The 21,754-nt window shown below is 41.3% G+C and overlaps 1 protein-coding gene across 2 annotated transcripts in view; it reads right to left on the bottom strand.

The window, feature by feature from the left end:
- The window catches only part of SPMIP7 (sperm microtubule inner protein 7), a 119,402-nt gene that overhangs the window by 76,577 nt on the left and 21,071 nt on the right, over positions 1-21,754 (bottom strand). The window contains exon 3 of one of the 2 annotated variants that reach the window (XM_068236517.1): positions 10,158-10,228. In XM_068236517.1, the coding sequence (XP_068092618.1) occupies positions 10,158-10,228 (71 nt within the window). The remainder of the gene's footprint in view (positions 1-10,157; positions 10,229-21,754) is intronic. The other variant, XM_068236518.1, reaches the window with a different exon arrangement.

Below are 21,754 nucleotides of genomic sequence, written 5' to 3'. Positions count from 1 at the left end.
CTAGGAACGAGGTGGGGCACGAGCAGAGTAACAGACAGAATCTGAGACTATGGTAGCCCATGAAGCATTGCAGGAAGCAGTTCTTTATACTGAGGTCATCCAATGGGAGCAGACCTGCAGATTCCCACACAAGTGAATGGTAATTAATCACAGGCTGACAGCAGGAAAAGGCAGACAATGATATGCAGCCTGCATGAAAGGGATTGCCACCCCATTGCAGCAGACAATGTTTGTTTACACAAAAGCATATTAAACTGACATTAACTTCAGAGCGACTGCAGATAGAGTCAGCAACTAGTTTGAGTGCAAACCAAACTATGCAAGCAAATGCATGTAGTGACATCAAAAACTGCTTGTCTTCAGTCAAACTGCAGCCAACAATACATGCTGCAGACATGATCATAACATTACCCCCCCCCCCTAAAAGCGGATACCAGACGCTTTTCAAAACTGAAATTCCCAACAAAACAATCTGACTGATAATTCATGATGACCGGGACAGCCCGGCAAGACCAAATTCCAGAATCAGTCCCCACAAGACTGGACCCATCAGAACCAGAACCTACAGAACCATGCCCGTCAGCACTACAAGCCTCAGTGTGACACCCATCAGAACCACGACTTCCAGAAAAAAGCCCCCAGAAACTCTCTGAGCGATACCCACCGCCTTCCAGGGACTGTCCAAAAACGCCAAAGCCTTTGCAATGCCCACCGGAACTGTCCTTACCAACACAAAACCCACTGTTGAACCAGTCCAAGGTACCAGGACAAGTTTCCTCAGAGATCTCCCAGAACACTTGGAAACTCCAAAGAGATCCCCACAGGTCAGAACGCCCCTTAGGCTCACATGGAGAACTATCAAGAACCCCTATGGAACCCAGGGCAACTCTAGAGTCAGGGTCACAAGGACAAACATCAAGATCAGGGCTTTTAGGGACCAGAACCATCTCCGGGCATGCAGGCCAACCGGCAACATCAGAACATGTCTCCATTAGGGAAGCATGTGAGCACGCTAACACAGACACACTTGGGCACTCTGGCATACGAAGCACATCTGGGCACACCGGCACAAGAGAGACTTCTGGGCATGTCAAGGAACTGCGAACCTCAAAGTCAGGCAAGATAGGACCGAAACCAGGACTGGACAAAAAATCATCATGACTAGACTTCACAGTTACTGGATTCTCACTAAAAAATGCAGGATCAGACTTAGATGTCTCTGATTCCAGCAAGGTTATTAACAAATCATGTTCAGGGGCATTTACAAGACAGGACAAATCTTCTGATGTATGCACCGAACTAGACAGGGTTCCCATAACTTCTTCTGGACTAGACAGAGACTCATCAAATACACTGGATTGGAGCTCATGAAGGGCTGCAAAACAAGTCAGTATTGCAGCAATCCCCACTGAACTAGGCAAAACTGAGGAACTCACTGGACAGGAAGGGGACTCTGGAACTTCTGCCACACCGGCCAGAGAACCAGAATTTTCCAGGATACAGGGCTGGGTTTCAGAAACACTCATTAACCCGGACTGAAATTCTGAGATTTCTATTACTTTTTCCAGCGAGTCAGAATTATCCATGTTACAGGGCAATACTTCTGAAACATTCAGAGGACAGGGCTGAAGTTCCCTGACTACTGTGATATCAGAGAAGGACTCAACATCTTTAACTAAATCAGACTGTGTACAGGGCAAGGTATCAAAAACGCTTGCTGACAAAGACAATGTTTCAATAGCTTCTGCTTTACTGGGCAGAGATTCATCAAGTTTTATTAGAGCAGACTGTAATTCCAAAACAGCTGCTAAACAAGTGAATACTACTGCAACACCCACTGAAGTAAGCAGTGTCTCAGACTCCTCTACTAGAGGATCTGAAATATCCAAAGTACTGGGTGAAGCATAAGACTCTGCGACCACAGCTTCACTGGACAGGATCACTGAACAGGCCATATCGCAGGGCAAAACCATGGAAGCACCTGCTGGACAGCATAATGATTCTGTGACCTGAGCTTCATTGGGAAGATCTACTGCACAATTCATGGTACAGGGCAAATTTACTGGAACATTTTCTGAACAAGGTAATAATTCTACGATTTCAGGTTCACATAGCAGATGCTCTGAGCTATTCACGAAACTAGAGCGAGGTGTAGAGACAGGAAGATCAAGACACAATGTTTGTGCATCTGAATCACTATTAAATTGTAAAATTGGGAAATTCAGATGCTGGGGTTCTGAGGTTTCTAGACAGGATTGCTGGGACTCAGAAACTAATGTAGTGCATCTATTGGCATCTGCTGGATCAGACAGGAGTTGAACTTTATTAACACAGGTAAATTCTACAGAAGTGTTTGCAGAGGCAGGCAAAGATTTTCTAATGTCTGTTTCACTGAACAAAGACTCATGAGTACTGGCTAGGCTGGACTCAGAAGTCAGCAGGACCTCTGGGTCCTCTGCTGAGAAATTTGTGCAGGGCAAGGTTAAAGGAGTACTATCGATTGAAACGACTTTTTTTTAATACTCTATATTAGTGTACACATTACCACTAGTGCTAAGGGCACTTTATTTATTCACCCAGGTCTCTCTCTCACTATCCCTGCTTAAAAATTCATTTCTCACACAGCTCATAGTAGTTTGGGTCACCCTGAGCTGCTTGGTTACTCTGTCACACAGCTCACAAATATATTTCACTGTGTCACTCACAGCATGCAGCAGACATGAGGAGAAATAGGCTGATCTGAGGTGGTAACAGGTAACTAAATGAGCTGGAATATTGCTGGAATATAACTAGCTATACCAGAGTCTGTATTTACACTCAGAGAGGCTGCCTGCTTGAGGTGATTCACTCCAGGCTGCATCCACTTTACAAGCTGCTGAGAGGGGCAGACCACTGTCTACAATTAGCATTATTAGTATCTTTATCAGTCAAGAGAAGCAAAGATAATAAACACACATTGCTAGAATCTTTAACCCCTTACCACCATATCAACAAGATTCTTTCAGCAAGGTGAACATTAAACTATAAACTGAGGAGTTGATAGCATCTCCCCTTTGCAGACACATGGTCTAGCCCTCTGGGAGCTCAGTATTAGATACATTTTGTATCCAACACTGACGCCAAAACTGACGGAGGATTTTACAGCTGAGAGGAACAGCTGTGTGAGGAATCAAATTGCTCCCAGTACTTGTCCTAATGTGTGCTACAACATACAGCATTTAAAAATAAATGCATACATCGATAGTATTCCTTTACGGAAGTATTAGTAATTTCTGTCTTACTGGGAAGTAACACTGAGTTATCCATGGTACAGGGTGGAATTACAGGAACTTCAATTTCACACAACAGGAGCTCTGAATCACTCGCTGAATCAGCCAAAGGTGCTGAAGCAGGAGAGTCCTCAGGAACTGAGGAAGTGGAACAATCTCCAATTGACAGTGTGTCTTCCCTGGTATCAACTGATTGAATCGCATAAAAATCGTCCAAAATCATTCTCCACACATCGATCAATGGAGCCACAAAGTCATACCCACACACACCAGTCTTTATTAGGTTATAAGCCGACTTAATGCATGTATTCAATACTAATTCACTTTTTACACTGTAAAACTGACAAAATGAACTTGCATCTTTCTTCCATTCATAGACCAGGGCTTCCATCTCTCCTTTCTCAAATGGAGGATCCCATGCATATTTAATAGCTGAGCATTCAGACTGATCATAGTTTGCAAATGTGTTTGTGGCAGAAACATACATTGGGTTATTTAGCAGGCGATTGGCCGATTTCTTATTCCTAAGGATCTCCAATACCTGTAGCAAGTGTTGAACTGTAGTGTATGCAAATTTCCCTTGCTGCACGAATAAATTGATCTGTTCAATACTCTGTAATATATCTTCATAATCATATTCAGATAATTCATTTAAACAAGAACTTTTATTTTCCCTGGCTAGCAATGAAAGTTCATTAGTAGTTTCATAGGTCCATTTGACTCCCCTGAATGGTGACTGAATTTCATTATCTGCTAATGGCGGAGTCTCATTACAGATCTGATGCGCAGTCGCTAAGGGCAACGACTCCGCTGATCGTAACGCTTTTCTTTTGGAGCGCTTACGTTTGGCTTTAGACCCTGCTGCCTTAGGTGATTTATTCAAAGCAGAAGAAAAGTTATCAGAACAATTATCTGCTTGCTGATTATTTTTGTAAGCAGTAGAAGGAGCAGCTGATTGACAAGCTGCCAGGAGCTTATCAAAAGGGCTAGGCAAATCGGTTTTGCACAGCCAATTATGGATCACAAACGCTAGAAATTCCAGCGGTCTCTCTTTTAAATTGGTATGATCCAAGACATCGTAGGCCCACTGGAACAATCTTCCCTTAAACAAAACATAAACTAGCTGGGGGGCCCACGTTGAAACAGGAGTAGCCTGGAGCTCGGGATTGGCCAGGAACCTGGTACATTCAGAAAAAAACTCATTTTCTGTTTCAGAATTAAGCTTCTCAAATTTCTTAAAGGAACAGGAACCATAACAAACAGTGTCATTTTTGCTGGGAACCCCCCCCCCCCCCCCCCCACAATGGGGATTGGTAAAGGGGCTACCATAATGTTAAGCTTGGAGGTGTATTCTCCACAGTCAGCACACAACACATAAGCTGACGTGAAGGTGGTACACACACCAGCACAAGGAATCAGGATATCCCCAGTTTAGTGGAGGAGAGGACTGACTCCAATAGGAGATTGTGGTGCACAGAGCCGGTGCAGATTCGAACAGCCACAAACAATACTTTCGTGATAACGTCTCAGCGCAAAGTAGCGCTAAGCGCATAAACCAGGACTGAGGAGATCAGGACAGGTTGACAGAATGAACGCTTGCTTAACCAGCCACTACTCAGTGACAGCAAGCGTCCACAACAAGACAGACTGGAATGAGGCAGCCAATGCTTGCAGCGATGGCGTGCCTCACAAAGACAGGACAGGATAGTCAGGATATAGGAGGATCAAGATAGATGAACGTAACACAGACAAATATACAATAAGTATGTTTTCCTAGCGTATTACAATTACAACTATCAATGAAACTATTTGTAACGTCTGACTAACATATGTATATATTGGCAATGAACCGATATATGACATAAGCAGGAACACTGACTAGCACTGGAGCAATACAGGGAACAGGACTCAGAAGGATTCGCTATCTCTTCGCAGAGATAAACGCAATCCACAAACGGTAACAGGACAGGATTCAGAAGGATTCGTTATCTCCTCGCAGAGATGAACGCAATCCACAAACAGAACCAGGAGCAGGATACTAACTCATCACGGGTGATCACGATACGCGCAACCTACCAAAACGTGCTGGAAGGCTGACTAACTGAACACAGGAAATAAACAGTTCGTGTACGTATATATCAGCGACACTGATGTATCAACGTAACACAAATACAAGGAAAATAACAAAATGTGCAAGTATGCGTATATATTGGCGATGAACCAATATATGACACAAGACCAGCAAAGTAACAACTTCTAGAAACAAGAGCAGAACTAGGAGGACTCGCTGACCCCTTCGCAGGAGTCAGCGCAGTCCACACGGACTAGGAACGAGGTGGGGCACGAGCAGAGTAACAGACAGAATCTGAGACTATGGTAGCCCATGAAGCATTGCAGGAAGCAGTTCTTTATACTGAGGTCATCCAATGGGAGCAGACCTGCAGATTCCCACACAAGTGAATGGTAATTAATCACAGGCTGACAGCAGGAAAAGGCAGACAATGATATGCAGCCTGCATGAAAGGGATTGCCACCCCATTGCAGCAGACAATGTTTGTTTACACAAAAGCATATTAAACTGACATTAACTTCAGAGCGACTGCAGATAGAGTCAGCAACTAGTTTGAGTGCAAACCAAACTATGCAAGCAAATGCATGTAATGACATCAAAAACTGCTTGTCTTCAGTCAAACTGCAGCCAACAATACATGCTGCAGACATGATCATAACACCCCGAAACAATTGTCATTTATATGTGCTCATGAAGCAATAAATTGCTAATTTCTTGACTTTGAAATGGTGTGCTGACCTGGAACTTTGTACTTCTGGATTTACATTGGATGCGGTGGCTTTATTACAGATATAAGTGGGACTACTGTAGTTTTTGTTTTTGAATAATCCTAGCTTGCGTGAGCAAGTTTCGCAATAATAGGTGGTTTTTCGCCTGCCACCTGGTGTCTTCCTGTCACTGCACACTGTGCAATCTTTGGTGTTTCGATTGGGCATATCAGCAATAAAATGCTGGATACCATTTAGACGCTCCTCCACATCCAATGAAGAAGGGCGGCCATATCTCCGCTGAGGCCTAGAGGCTCGTTGTTCGCGAACCAACTCAAGAATTAGGTTCTTGCGGTAGCTGATATGATCCTTTGGTTAATGTGGATGCAACTGGTTGTAAGTTATGAAGCTATTCACTACTGCCAGCTCCAACAACCAAAAAAAGGTCTCCTCCACCACTTCAGTAACTTCCTGTTTAAAGAGTAACTACTGGTATAAGGATCAAATCGTTCAACCGCTCCCATGTGTTTAGTATATTCTACGACTGCTGTGGGCTTCTCAACATTTTCAGTCACTCTACCTTTCATTTTTCTCTGCTGTGTCGTTGTAGTAGCAGGGTAGAAAGTGCTAAGCATGTGTATAATACGCTTATCCTTCCATGCCAATACCACCTCTTCACTGTCAAGTTTCCAAGCACGAACTTCACAGCTCTTCAGTTTCAATTTTTTTATTTCACTTGGTAGACCTTCCAGTTATGTGATTTTTTTTCTTTTAGTAAGTCTTGTGCCAATATGTGACTGGTATAAAATCAATCTGTAAATAAATGGTATCCATGTCCAGGAGTGGCTTGTTTCAGATTTGTACAAAGATGAAGGACAATGCGAGTTGAAAATGGCAAGTCTGGCCTTGGCAAGCTTTCCGTAGTTGCTGATCCATAATACGGTTCAAATGCAAAGAGGTAGCTATCCAGTCTCACAATCAGCCATAGAAAACACTTGTGGCCCCCACTTGCTTCCTTTGAAACTAATTGTGCTTTCATCAATTACTACATTCCTATGGGGTACAAACAGACTTTTGCATCTTTATTTCATATGCTTTCATATGCTCAGTCAAGTTCCTGACCTTCTAACCCCTAGTTTGAGGGCCTTCAGGACCACTGATGGGTGGAGAAACATGTAGCAGCCAATGAATCTGACTAAATCGCTCACAAGAAAAAATATCTCCAAAAAAAGGGGGTTTAATTGATCCATCAAGTTGAGAAAAAATCCTGGATAGATCCCCTTTCTTGCAGTGCCATCCTAAGAATTACTCCAAAGTATGCCTTTATTTCCTGCATAGTAACGTCAGTCAAGCTCCTCCAGATGGATCTGGGTGAAGGAGGTTTATTTTCTAACTTCCTTTTTGCATACGGTAATCATTTGTTTCATTAATAATTTCTTGTAATAGGGCCGGTGTAAAAAAAAGCTCAAAAAACCCACTGGAACATTAGCTGTAGGCAGTTGTACCCCTGCATTACACACAGTAAAGGGAAAATTATGCAGCAAGCAGTCACTGGTAGGAGAGAAGCTTGCCCATTTTCTGTGATCACCATCACCCTCCCCACTTTCAGCAGCTTCCTCACCTTCATCAGCCTCATCAATATCAGTGTCATCACTGTAGCAATAATCATTATCATCAGTGACAGTATAGTCACTGTCATCACCAGAATCCTGCACATCTGATTCGGTGCTGCTGTCCTCCATGATCCGCTGTCCCTCCTCAGCCGCTGTCATTTTTCTTTTACCTGCTGCAGAGGATGCCATTGCTCCGCTCTGTAAGGAATCTGCAAGGAATCTTCAATAAATAACCTGGAACCTGCAAGGGATCTGCCAGGAATCTGCAAGAAAGAACCTGCAAGGGATCTGCAAAGAATCTGCACGGAATCTGCAAGAAAGAACCTGCAAGGGATCAGCAAGGATTGTGGAAGAAGTAATTTGCCAGGAATCTGCCAGGAAACTGCAAAAAACACCCTGCAGAGAAGCAGCAACAATCAGCAACAAAAATGCAGAATTGATTCTGCCACTTCCTGCCAGCGCTGAATGTGCACTTCCGGCTTAGGTGAGGGGGTACCACCTGTGTGGGCATGTAGTCTTACATGCCCACTAAACATGGGGACAGAGATCGGGCTTTGCTGGGGGCCAGATGTGCCTGCAAACCGCCGCTGAAATAATGTCCTGCATAGCGGGAAATACTACAGGAACGGGAAATTCGCAACGTCCCGCTATGCGGGACATACGAGTGGAAAGGGTTAACTTGAAGGTAAGTGGTTTGAGTATTATTTCAGACATTAGCCCTTATTCAATTCACCTTTTGTCCTAAGTTTTCTCCTAGGTGATATTTTCCCACCTTTTTAATAAAATGTCTGTTAAGACACCAGCAAGCAAGAAAACACTCAGAATAATTTTGACAGTACTTTTTCACTTATTTTAAACAAAAGACAAAAAATTATCTCCTAGGAGAAAAGTTAGGAGTTAAAGCATGGCCAAAAGCTGACTCTGCAGCATTAGACTGACCCTGATGTGTTCCTGTAAATTAACAAAGGAATTCCTAAAAAATAAATGAAGGGTTCTGGTATGGCCAAGATGCTGTGGGATCATTTGGAAGTGAAGACGTCACATACAGTAACTGAAAAGATTCTGCATAGAGGAGTGGAGAAAAAAAATTCCCTGATGATGTGAGACTGGTAGCTCATATATGAAATGCTACCTGGTAAAATTAATTAATGGTATTTATGAACATCAAGATTAGATTGACCTTTTCTATGAACTGAAATGGCATACATATCATTTTTTTTGTAGATTTAAATTTTCTTAGTGGGCTATTTATAAAGAAGTAGTGATTGGATCTGCCGATTTAAAATCAGATCACCACTTTAAGGCCTGGAACCCACTGCAAAACGCTATTGCTAATCGCAAGCGCTAGCATTTTGTATGAGCAGTTTGTCAGCGGTTTCATGAGCGTTTTAGGAAGTGATTTTACAAAGTGTATCAATTTGCCAGCGATTGTGTAGCGATTAGCGATTAGCGTTTTAAAGTCTGATTGGTCCTTTCAATTAATTTTAAATTTTTTACAGTGTGTGGTAACTTTAAAATGCTAGCAAAATCGCTCCATGCAGGTTTTGATGAGCGTTTACGCCAACGTTTATATACTTCGCAAACGCTCCAGTGGAAGTTGCCCCATCCATTTACATTAGCTGAGCGTTTTGGCAAAACGCTAGCGTTCTGTAACGCTCCTAAAATGCTCTCAAAATCGCCCTTGTGGGTTCTAGCCCTAAGATTGTTGTATTTGTAGAAGGGCAAGCTGATATCTGATAGCGGCAATCAGCGAGTTGAATGCCTGCCATACTGACCTTAAGGCATGGGACCCACTAGCAGCACTATTGTAAGCGCTTCTGATTTGAAGCTACGTGGGATCACACACATAGCATTCCATTAGCAAGAGCTTTTCAAATCACAAGTGCTTACAAAAGGCTTAGAAAAGCAACACCAGTGGGTTCCAGGCCTTAAGCTACATTCTCTTTTTGTGGAGCTTTGAATGTGAAGACTCACTCCAAAAATCCCAGAGCTTCCATTTACCTGTAGCATTATTTTTAGTTTTTATTAATGTCACCATAGTGCCCCTTTAAGGCCAAAAACCCACTGGGAGCGCTTTGTAAGCATGAGTGATTTGAAAAAGCTCTTGGTAATGCAATGCTATGGGGAATTTTTATAAAATCACATCACTCAAGTGGGATCACACCCATAGCATTACATTAGCTAGAGCTTTTCTAATCACAAAGCACTCAGAAAAGCTCTCCTAGTGGGTTTCTAGCCTAAGAAAGGACTGGAGGTTGTACTGACTGAATCTTTCTGAGAAGATTGCAGCCTGTTGCAATAAATGTTTGTACAGTAAGAAGTAGCCAGTGTATGGGACCCTGACCAGGTATTTTGCAAGTGACTTATTTGATAATACCTAATCAAGAAACGTATGCATCAACAAAAACAAGTTCTGGAAGTACCTACACAGATCTAGGAAAACATTTGTTCCTGGAGAGGGGGGTTGAACATTTCATTAAAAATGCATTCTTCTTACCTTTGTGTAGATGATGTGTACACAAATCTATGGACCAAACTGTCTCTTGAACAACTATCCTGTGACTGCTGCTTAAAATATATAAAAAAAATAAATCATGCATGAATACACAAGCACTGAATGATCTTGAAATAGTTTATACAGAAAATGTCAAACATTTTTCTAACACATGATGTCACAGTAGTGGATAAGAGGTGCTACTGCAGATATTGTTAGGATTGCATCAAGGAGAAAATCCCTGTGTGCTGTATGAAATATGTAACATTTGCGATTACTATAAGCTGTTGATGTTAATTACATATCTTTAATTAAGCTAAGTACCCACTGCAAGACTGAATTACTGGAAAATGTCGATGAACAAAGTTTCCAAGATCTTTCTACTAAAGACATTTAGAAATGGGATGTGGACAACAGCAATAGACCGCAAGACGATTGCCAACGGTAGGGTCATTAAATGAAGAAGGATGCAGATTAGGCCTGAACGATTTTAGGAAAAAAATGGATTGATTGATTTCTGTTCGAAATTGCGATTTCAATTTGATTCACAATTTCCTTCAGATCAAGCTTTGTTCACCCTCTGTGCCTGTTTGTACCCCCTCTGTGCCTCTCTGTCCCCCTGTCTCTCTTTGTGCACCCTTTGTCTCCTCTGAGGATCTTTTTTGCCCCTTAGGTGTTTCTCTTTGTGCCCCTTTTTTCTCTCTGTGCCCCCTCCGGGTCTTTCTCTGTGCCCACGCTATGTCTCTCTCTGTGCCCCTTCTGTGTCTCTCTGTGCCCCCTCTGTGTCTCCTGTATCTCACTGTGTGCCCCTTTTGTCAGTGTCCCTCTTTGTGCCCCCTGTGTCTCTCTCTCTGCCTCCTCTGGGTCTCTCTATTGCCCCCTTTGTGTCTCTCTTTGTGCCCCTTTTGTCTCTCTGTGCCCTCTTCTGAGTCTCTCTCTGTCTCTCTCTGTGCCCCCCCTGTGACTCTCTCTCTGCCAACTCTGTATCTCCTCTGTCTCTCTCAGTGTCAGCTCTGTGTCTCCTCTGTGCCCGCTCATATCTCTCTGTGCCCCCCTGTCCCCCAAGCTGCAGCAGTGCTAGACATACTTTCCAGCATGAGTCCAGCGATGCCCGTCTATCCACTTCGCCTCCTGCAGACTCTAATGCACGGCATACTTCTTGTATGTCATGTGACATACAGGAACCAGGAAGTATGCCGTGCACAAGCGCTGGCAGACAGCCATAGGGGACGGACAGTGTTGGACTAGTGTCTGACGGTATGTCCAACGCTGCCAATGCTGCGGGCCGCACACGCTGGGACTTAGGACTTAGAAACGACTTCTTCAAGCTTCCCCCATGCTGAAATGACAACATTGCGGGAAATCACCGCTTTGACGATTCCGAATTCGTGATCTTGGTGATCATGATTTGGGTTTAAATTCGATTTATCATTCAGGCCTAATGCAGATAGAAGTTCTGTAGACTTAAGTGGAAAGATCATTTCAAGATCTGTACACACGAGTGATGTGGAGTTTATTCAATGAGATCAGTCATGGTGGTCTTTCAAAATGCATGAGCATCATCATTCATTGTCCATCTGTAACCATCGTTTATTGCTTTCTCTTTAAGGGCTGGCAACCACTAGAGCACTTTTTTGAGTGTTTAGGGAGCGCTTTAAATTGTTAGCGCTTTCCCTAAATGCTCTGCCAATGTAAATATATGTAACAAATTCCACAGTAGCGATTGTAATTAGCAAAATCGCAAACGCAGGTCATGCAAACTGTAAAAAAAATGATGCTACATTGAAAGGACCAATCAGAATTAAAATCGCTAATCGCAAATCACTACACAATCGCTGGCAAAAAGCTTACACTTTTTAAAATTGCTCCCAAAAGTGCCGGAAATCACTTACAAAACACTACTAAAAACGCTAGCGATTGTGCTAGTGATTTGTAGTGTGTTCCAGGCCTCAAAGATGGTTATACAATGCCACTTGGAATGATTGTTCATCTGTCATTTCGACAGATAAAATCTTGCAGTGTATATGGACCTTGGGTTATCACAATTCTATCCATAACAGATAGGAAGTCAAATGTATGATATATATGATTTCAATTATAAACAAGCTTATTTGGAAACACTTCAGTGTCTCCATACTTCTTACGAGTAGCCCCTAAAAAGACCAAATCCTGGAGTAAAGCCTCATACACACACCAGACTATAGTCTTTGGAAAATGAAAGATCACAGACCAATCTTACCACCCTTCATGTAGTACGAGAGCCATACCTACACAGTCTATTCTATGGAGCTGAACTCCACATCAGAAAAAAATCTTTGCAAGATGCTGCACACACAGATGCTGTACAGACACAAAAGATCAGTATCTGCAAAAGATCTGTTCCTACCAAAGATCTGTTCCTGCAAATTGCATTCATAGTCTATGAGATCTGCCGATCATCATACACACCTTGTTTAATTGACATTCATCTGCAGATCAGACAATCATCTGCAGATCTGAAAATCCATCCTGGTGGAACTGATCTGCAGATGAATGTCAGTTAAACAAGGTGTGTATGATGATCTGCAGATATCATAGACTATGAATGCATTTTGCAGGAACGGATCTTTTGCAGGAACAGATCTTTTGCAGATACTGATCTTTTGTGTCTGTACAGCATCTGTGTGTGCAGCATCTTGCAAAGATTTTTTTCTGATGGGGAGTTCAGCTCCATAGAATAGACTGTGTAGGTATGGCTCTCATACTACATGGAAGGGGGTAAAATTGGTCTGTGATCTTTCATTTTCCAAAGACTATGGTCTGATGTGTGTATGTGGCCTAAGGCATGGTTCCCATCTGCTGCCGAACCACGTACGGCCAGCAGGAGTGGACAGTGAAGTGTCCACTATGGTCTGGTGGCTGCGTTTCAACTATAGCCTATATGGGAAATGCATCTGCCTGTCTGGGATTATCGCGGTCAGCACAGAGTGCGGTCTACTTACCGAAGACTGACAAGTGTGTATGTGTCACGATCGCTTCTGCAGCATTTACTGCTGGCTGCAGTGGTATTGCAACCCAAGCAGTTCTGATGTCATTACATGCATTTGCTTGCATAGTTTGGTTTGCACTTAAACTAGTTGCTGATTCCATCTGCAGTCGCTCTGAAGTTAATGACAGTTTAATATGCTTTTGTGTAAACAAACATTGTCTGCTGCAATGGAGTGGCAATCCCTTTCCTGCAGGCTGCATATCATTGTCTGCCTTTTCCTGCTGTCAGCCTGTGATTAATTACCATTCGCTTGTGTGGGAATCTGCATGTCTGCTCCCATTGGATGACCTCAGTATAAAGAACTGCTTCCTGCAATGCTCCATGGGCTACCATAGTCTCAGATTCTGTCTGTTACTCTGTGCGGCTCCCACCTCGTTCCTAGTCTGTGTGGACTGCGCTGACTCCTGCGAAGGGGTCAGCGAGTCCTCCTAGTTCTGCTCTTCTTTCTAGAAGTTGTTACTTTGCTTGTCTTGTGTCATACATTGGTTCATTGCCGATATATGGCATACTTGCACGTTTTGTTATTTTCCTTGTATTCGTGTTACGTTGATAAATCGTGTTGCTGATGTATACGTACACGAACTGTATGTATCCTGTATTCAGTTAGTTTGCTTTCCAGCGCGTTTTGGTAGTTTGCGCATATCGTGATCACCCGTGCTGAGTTAGTTATCCTGCTCCTGGTTCTGTTTGTGGATTGCGTTCATCTCTGCGAAGAGATAGCGAATCCTTCTGAGTCCTGTTCCCTGTATTGCTCCATTCCTAGTCAGTGTTCCTGCTTATGTCATATATCGGTTCATTGCCGATATATACATATGTTAGTCAGACGTTACAAATAGTTTCATTGATAGCTGTAATTGTAATACGCTAGGAAAACATACTTATTGTATATTTGTCTGTGTTACGTTCATTTATCTTGATCCTCCTATTTCCTGACTATCCTGTCCTGTCTTTGTGAGGCACGCCATCGCTGCAACGCATTGGCTGCCTCATTTCAGTCTGTCTTGTTGTGGACGCTTGCTGTCACTAAGTAGTGGCTAGTTAAGCAAGCGTTCATTCTGTCTACCTGTCCTGATCTCCTCAGTTCTGGTTTATGCGCTCAGCGCTACTTTGCGCTGAGACGTTATCACGAAGTATTGTTTGTTGCTGTTCGGATCTGCACCGGCTCTGTGCGCCACAATCTCCTATTGGAGTCAGTCCTCTCCTCCACTAAACTGGGGATATCCTGATTCCTTGTGCTGGTGTGTGTACCTCCTTCACGTCAGCTTATGTGTTGCATGCTGACGGTGGAGAATAAGCCCACCAAGCCTAACAGTATGGCTCCTATTTATAAAATAGGGACCATTCCCTGTCTGTTTAACAGTGCTGTAAAATGGTCAAAAAATGCTCTGTTTTCTGCTGTAGTGGGAACCTAGCCTCACAATCTTCCTCTACTCCCCCAAATTTCTCATTTGTGCTCCCAGGCTTGTAAGAACTTAAAAGACCACTATCGTAAACATTTGTAAAATTTAAAATGTATTTATTTATTTTATATTTATTTAGTTATTGTATTTATAAAGCGCCAACATATTACGCAGCGCTTCAAAACTTTTACAGTTGTACCAAAGTAAAATACACAATTTTGTTTGTTTTTTCCCTATTTTCTTCTCATTTACAGTAAGCAGTACAAATGTGACAGGTTTTGGACTAATCCATCTCCTCACGGGCAGTCTCAGAAATGACTTTATTTTTAAAAGCACTCCCTGGATAGCAGTGGCATGCTCCAACTGCCAGTGGCTGCACAGTAAGATATTGACTTACTAGCACCATTGTAAATATCTTTTTCAGGGAGTCCTTTTGAAAAGAATAAAGAAAATACTGAGCATCCCAATGAAGAGATGGATTAGTCCAAAACCTGTTAGATCTGTCACATTTCTACAGCGTACTATTAGGCCTTAGACCCATTAGCAGCACTTTGGTAGCATTTACAAATATGTAGCAATCAGCAAAGTTATCAGTTCAGCTGATCATGTGGAACATTCTAAAAGGGGTGATGTACCTGCATGTCTTAAGCCGCATCTACACGGGTAAATGTGGCCGCGATGCTCCTTATCAATCGAGCCGCTGATGCGGCTCGATTGATAAGATCCGGTTTCAATAATTTTTATTGAGAAAAACATTTTAAACATTTTGTACAGTCAAAGTTTTAACTTTGACAGAAAAGATAACAATATATCAATTTACATTGTTGAACATGAGAATACATAGAAGTTGGGTATTATACTGAAAGTTCTTATGATGTTGTATCAATTATTATTATTAACAGACATTAACAAACATTAACAGAGATTAACAGGCAGTAAATAGTAGAGTATTATTAAACAGTAATTGGAGAAAGGACCTCAGTCTTTATTGTTTGTTCTTGATCTTGAGTCCGATGTTTGGTTGTATTGGTACCATTTAATTGCTATGGTAATAGATGTTGTATTAGTCAATAGCCAGAATACTTGATGTCATAATGGATATTTTATGTAGTTTATCTTGTAGGTGTTATTAGTACTATAGTTTATTGTTGTAGGTGATATAAGTGGAATTTCTCAACCCAGGAAATGGAAGGTTAAGACCTTCCCACAGAGATCCTGGGGAGCAATTCCAATACGAAGGATTTATATTATAGTACATTGCTGTATTTTCGTTTTTAGGTCTATTTGTGTGTATGTCTTCCGTTGTTTAGCTATTGTTCATTGTTGATACTGTGGTATCTAGGTGTATATGTTATATTTGGTACCACTCAACTCAGGAAATGGGAGGCAAGGCCTTCCCGCAGGTATCCTGAGGAGCAGTTCCAAAATGATGGAATTATACCACAGTAGGGGTGCTGTGTTTGTAGTTTAGGTCTGGGTCTGTGTATATTATCTTCACTAAATGATAGGGGACTCTAGTCTCCTTACTGGAGTTCCTAAGGATATCCTAGAAAGTGTATATATGTTAGTTATTTCTGCTTTCAGTATCAGCATAATAACAATTAAACCTTATGTATTGAATCTTAGTCTATAAAACTAAAAATTGTATAGTACGATGTTATGTTTTGTGTTTTCCTCTTAAGAACTTATAGATGATCTTATGAAGGGTGTATGAGTCGCTATCTTTTTTAAACTATATACAAGTATAGCCACAATCAAGGTTGTGGCTATGGTCCCATAAAACTCCACAAATCAGACACATTGTAGTATTAACCTTTATGTATTGGTGTTACCAGGCAGATAATTTATGCACTGGGTGTGTGTAACCGTATGTGTGAGGGGGGGTATGCAACTGTGTGATAAGGTGGGTTCAGAAATCCATCAGTTTTGAGGTTTTGTAGATTATAGGCCATAAGCAGGCTTTTTTCATAAATGCATTTAGGTTACCATTCCCTATTGCCCAGGATTTTTCGGCTATAAGGTTCGATTCCACCGTTCTTAATATCTCGTCTATTTTAGGGATGTAAGGAGACTTCCAATTGAGAGCTATGAGTTGTCTCGTAGTTATGAGGATGTGATTCAGTATTAATCTTTCTTGTGGGGGTATAAGTATGGTCCCGATATGGAACATGATCATTTCAGGGGGTAAATGTTCTAAGGACATAGGGAGTTGTTTTAAGAAAAGCTCTATATCTTTCCATAACTCTTGCAATTTGGGACAGCTGTAGAAAATATGATAGTGTGAGCCAGTCTGGTTGCACCCTCTCCAGCACAAGGGGGAAGAGGAGTTATCAAATTTTGTAATTTTCTCTGGTGTCATGTACCATTTCCAGATGTTTTTAATTAGGCCTTCATGGTGAGCAACACAATGGGATGTTTTTCTCATAGATCTTAACGCAATTTCCCAGTCTTCCTGAGATATCTCCTTTTGTAGAGTGTTCTGCCACTCTTCTAGTTGCCATTTAGGAGTCTCTTCTTTTAGATGTATTTGTGTTAGGTAGAAAGTCGAGGTTCCTTTTAATTTAGTTCCATCCGGGTTGAGGAGTCTTTTAATTTTTGGAGTAAGTGCTATGGGAGTATATGGGTGTCTAAGGATAAAGGTATGTATTTTATTATATATCATTTTATCTGAAGTAGGGATGTTATATGTAGAGACTAGTTCATCAAAGGGTCTAGGTTTTGAATCTAATATTAAGTCATCAAATTGTTTTAATCCTAATGATATCCAATGGGTCAGGTCTATGTTCCTAATTACTGCGTGTAATGTTTCTAAAGGTGTTGGGATATTAACTGCTAAGTTATCTCTTCTACATTGACTAATTATTTCCCTCCATATTCGTAGAGTATTTGCTGTGATCGGATTTTTGATATTTTGTACCACTTTCCATACAAGTCTAGAGTGTATAACTGATCTAAGATTCGGGAAATGTAATTGCTCTTCTTCAATATCAATCCATTGATTAGAATGGGAGTTCTCCCATAATGATCTGGATTGCTCTAATATTGTTGCTTTGTAGTATTTATCTATGTCAGGCACTCCAAGACCAAGGTTAGATATGTGTGTAGTCAGAATTTTGTTAGAAAAGCGAGAGTGTCTGTTCATTAAAATAAATTTGTTAAGTAGTTTTTGGAGAGTATTAAAGAATTTTTGGGGGACTCTGATGGGAACGTTCCTGAATAGATATAAGAGTTGGGGAAGTAACATCATCTTGAAGGCAGAGGATCTGCCTAGCCAAGAGAATTCTAGTTTTGATAGATTGTCTAGGGATTGTTTTAGTTTGGAGATCCATGGATCATAGTTCTCTTTGTACAGTTGGGCTATGGTTGTAGTTAGCTGTATGCCTAGATATTTGATAGATTTGGTGGCCCAGGAGTAGTGGCAGGATTGTTGGAGGAGTTCTACAGTAGATTTGGGTATATTGCAGGGTAAGATCATTGTTTTAGTTTTGTTTATCTTGTAATATGAGACCAGAGAGAATTGTTCTAGTTCTTTTTCTAAATTTGGCAAGGAGATTTGGGGTTTCTGTAGGTATAATATGACATCGTCTGCGTATAATCCCATTTTGGTGTTAAACCTATCTGTTTTGATTCCATGTATCATATTGTTTTGTCTGATTCTTTGGGCTAATGGTTCAATGGATAGAATGAAGATAAGAGGGGAGAGGGGGCAACCTTGACGTGTTCCGTTGTTTATGTTAAAGTGAGAGGAGACTGAACCTGAGGATGAAACCTTTGCTGAGGGGCAAGAGTATAGAGCCATTATTGCTTTAAACAGAAAACCTGAGAAACCAAATTTCTCTAGAACCTTAGACATATATAGCCAGTTAACTCTGTCGAACGCCTTTTCCGCGTCTAAAGAGACGAGGAGTGTAGGCGTCCGACAGAGTTTCATCCTATGTATTAGTGCTAGAGCTTTCCTAGTACTGTCACTGGTGGATCTGCCTTTAATGAAGCCCACCTGGTCCGGATGTATTAGTTGGGTCAAGAGTGGTGATATCCTATTAGCAATTATCTTTGCGTATATTTTTATGTCTGTGTTGAGAAGGGATATTGGGCGATAGTTTGCAGGGTCTGATTGATCTTTACCTTCTTTGGGTATTGTAGTAATAGTTGCAGATAGCAGTTCTTTGGGAAATGAGCCCAGTTTGGCTGTTTCGTTAAACATTTCTAATAGTGGTTTGGAGATAATATGGGTGAATTTTTTGAAATAGTCGTTTATAAAACCATCTGGACCAGGTGACTTGTCTTTTTTAAGAGACATAATGGCAGATTCGACCTCTTGTAATCTGAATGGCACACTTAGATATTGGCTCTCGAACTCAGAGATAGTTGGTATATCTACAGATTTCAGATATTTTTCTATTTCCTGTTCTGATGGTACGTGGGAGTTTGGGTCTTTTTCAAGATTGTATAGGTTTTCGTAGTATGAGGCTAGTCCCTCTACTATTTCATTAGGATGGTGTACTTCATTTTTGGATATGGGGTGTTTAAGTTTGATTATTCTCTGAAAGATTCTTTTGCCTTTTATTTTCTGTGCCATAGCCTTTCCGGCTTTGTTTTTATCATGATACCAATGCTCTCTGAGGATCGATTGCCATTTATCATATTTTAGGTAGTACATATCAGCCAGATCTTGCCTAGTTTCCTCTAGCTTGGGTATTAGCTCTGTCTTCTTGTTGTTAAAGATGTCGTTCTCCAGAGCTTTAATGGTCTTTAATAGTGAGTCAGTCTTTTCCCTTGTTTTCTTTTTATGGATTGCAGAATACTTTATAAACGCACCTCTCATAAATGCTTTATGGGCCGACCATATTGTTGTTTTGGAGACTTCCTCGGTGTCATTAAATTTAAAAAACTCTTCTAAGTCTTTCTTGAGTTTAGGAAAGGTATGTTCGGAGTGTAGAATGTATTTGTTCATTCTCCAGTCTGAACGAGTGAGATGAGGTGAATTAAGATGGAATTTTATTGTCATAGGGGAGTGGTCAGACCATATTCTTGGGCCTATATCTATTTTGGATATCAATGGGAGGGAGAATTTACTGGTAAGACAATAGTCTATTCTTGAAAATGAACCATGAATGGGTGAGTAATATGTGTATCCTTTTTCACCAGGGTGGTAGCATCTCCAGGAATCATACAATTCCGACTTAAGTAAGGAGTTTTGAATCGAGGATGGTAATTTTTTCCGATTGGAAGTGCAGTCCATTTTGGGATCTGTTATAGCATTTAAATCACCTAGTATGAATAGATTGCCTTTTGCTATATTCATTATTTTTTTTAATTTCTTATTCAAGAAGTTGATTTGATGAGTATTTGGGGAATATATACTTACAAAGGTGTATGCCTGTGAGTTTATTAATCCTGAAAGAATTACCATCCTACCATCCTTGGTACAAAATTGATCTGTTAGCTCAAAGCCCAATGAGTCCCTAATTGCAATAAATGTCCCTCTTTTTTTCTTATTGGGTAGGTTTGAGTGGTATATCTTTGTGAATTGATATAATTTGAGTTTTTTAGTTGCTTGATTATTTAGGTGGGATTCCTGAACGCATACAATATCTGCTGATTCTTCTTTGATTAATTTTTGAAGCAGGTATCGTTTTCTAAACGAATTAAGCCCTCTCACATTAATAGTGAGTATTTTGGCATTTTGCGTCATCTTAAGGGTATTAAGGTGCTTATGTAAAGCTCTAGTAGTTGTAGTAATACCCAGTATATATTAGCATATCGTGTGGGGTTATAAGGTATAACATTGTTATTTGTAGATAACATGACAAGTAGCATATCGTGTGGAGTTAAATGGGACAGAAAAATGTAGTACAAATGTGTCAAAAAACAGTAACATAATAAAACATATAAGCATAAACTATCAGAATAAACTAAACGAGTTATATACCTACATAAGAGGAAGGAAATATTTATGGCAGGAGCCATAAAATCAGTCCAAGTTATCTTCCATGGGATGGAAAAGGTGTCCAAGGTAGTAGCCATAAATATAAGCCAAGGTACCTTAAGAGACAAAAGGAAGATAAGAAGTAGATGGAGAAACAAAAAGTTCCAACTTCCAGGGCCTAGTTGGCCGGGATCCATCAGAACGGATTGAAGGTGACGATTCACCTAGGTAGGCTACAAGCGCCTAAGGAAACGTCTAGTGTGGGGGATCAAAGTTTGTGGTAAAGCACATAGTTCTTATTTGTCAGTTGCCGAAGCTTGTCCTGTGTTTGATTCTTCTGGAGGGTGGGATAGGTCCATGGATTCATGAGAAGATTTGGTGGAGGTTTTGAAGGGTTTGTCCTTCTTGGGATCCCTGGGGATGAACATTGGAATGTTCCATTTTTTCAGTAATTCTTTACCTTCATCCAGGGATTTGATGATGTGTGAGGCTCCTTGGTCATTTATTATGAGCTTAGTGGGGAAGCCCCATGAATAGGGTATATTCTTGTTCCTCAGAGTGGTGGTGATGGGTGAGAGTATCTTCCTGGCCTGTAGGGTCATCTGGGATAGATCTTGAAACAAGGATATGTCCTTATGTGGGCCCGGTAGCTTCTTCCCGCCTCTGGTGAATGATAAAAGTTTCTCCTTTACATGGTAGAAATGTATACGGGTGATTACGTCCCGTGGCAGGTGTTGTGGTATGAATCCAGGCTTTGGTAGGCGGTGTACCCTGTCGATGACTAGTTCACTCTCCTTGATGTTAGGGATAGTGGCTTTGAGGACATCTTGGACGTATCCCCTGAGATCGTCATTGGATACTGTTTCTGGTACCCCTCTAAGTTTGACGTTGTTGCGCCTGTTTCGGTCTTCACTGTCAGTGATTTTCCCCTTCATCCACTTTACCTCTTCAGTTAGCGTCTTGTGTGAGTCAAGGAGTTCGTTGTGAGCTTCTGTCATCTGTACAATCCTGTTCTCCAGTCTGGTAATTCTGGTGTCAGTTTCATGGGCAAAATGAGCCATGTTGTTTGCCAGCAACTTCATATCAGCTCTCATTTCATTGGTGTTGTTTTGTATGAAGTTCTTGAAGGAATACATGAATTGCTTAAAGAAGCCTTGAGTGACTGGTTGATCTGATTCTGGAACAGAGAGTAGTGGATCTGAAGGGTCCTCTTCTGTGGATGAATGCTGGGGATGATGTGTGG

This window comes from Hyperolius riggenbachi, chromosome 5 (assembly GCF_040937935.1).
Source record: "Hyperolius riggenbachi isolate aHypRig1 chromosome 5, aHypRig1.pri, whole genome shotgun sequence".
NCBI lineage: Eukaryota > Metazoa > Chordata > Amphibia > Anura > Hyperoliidae > Hyperolius > Hyperolius riggenbachi.
Note: the sequence above shows the minus strand (reverse complement) of the source record. Positions and strands in the feature narration are given on the sequence as shown.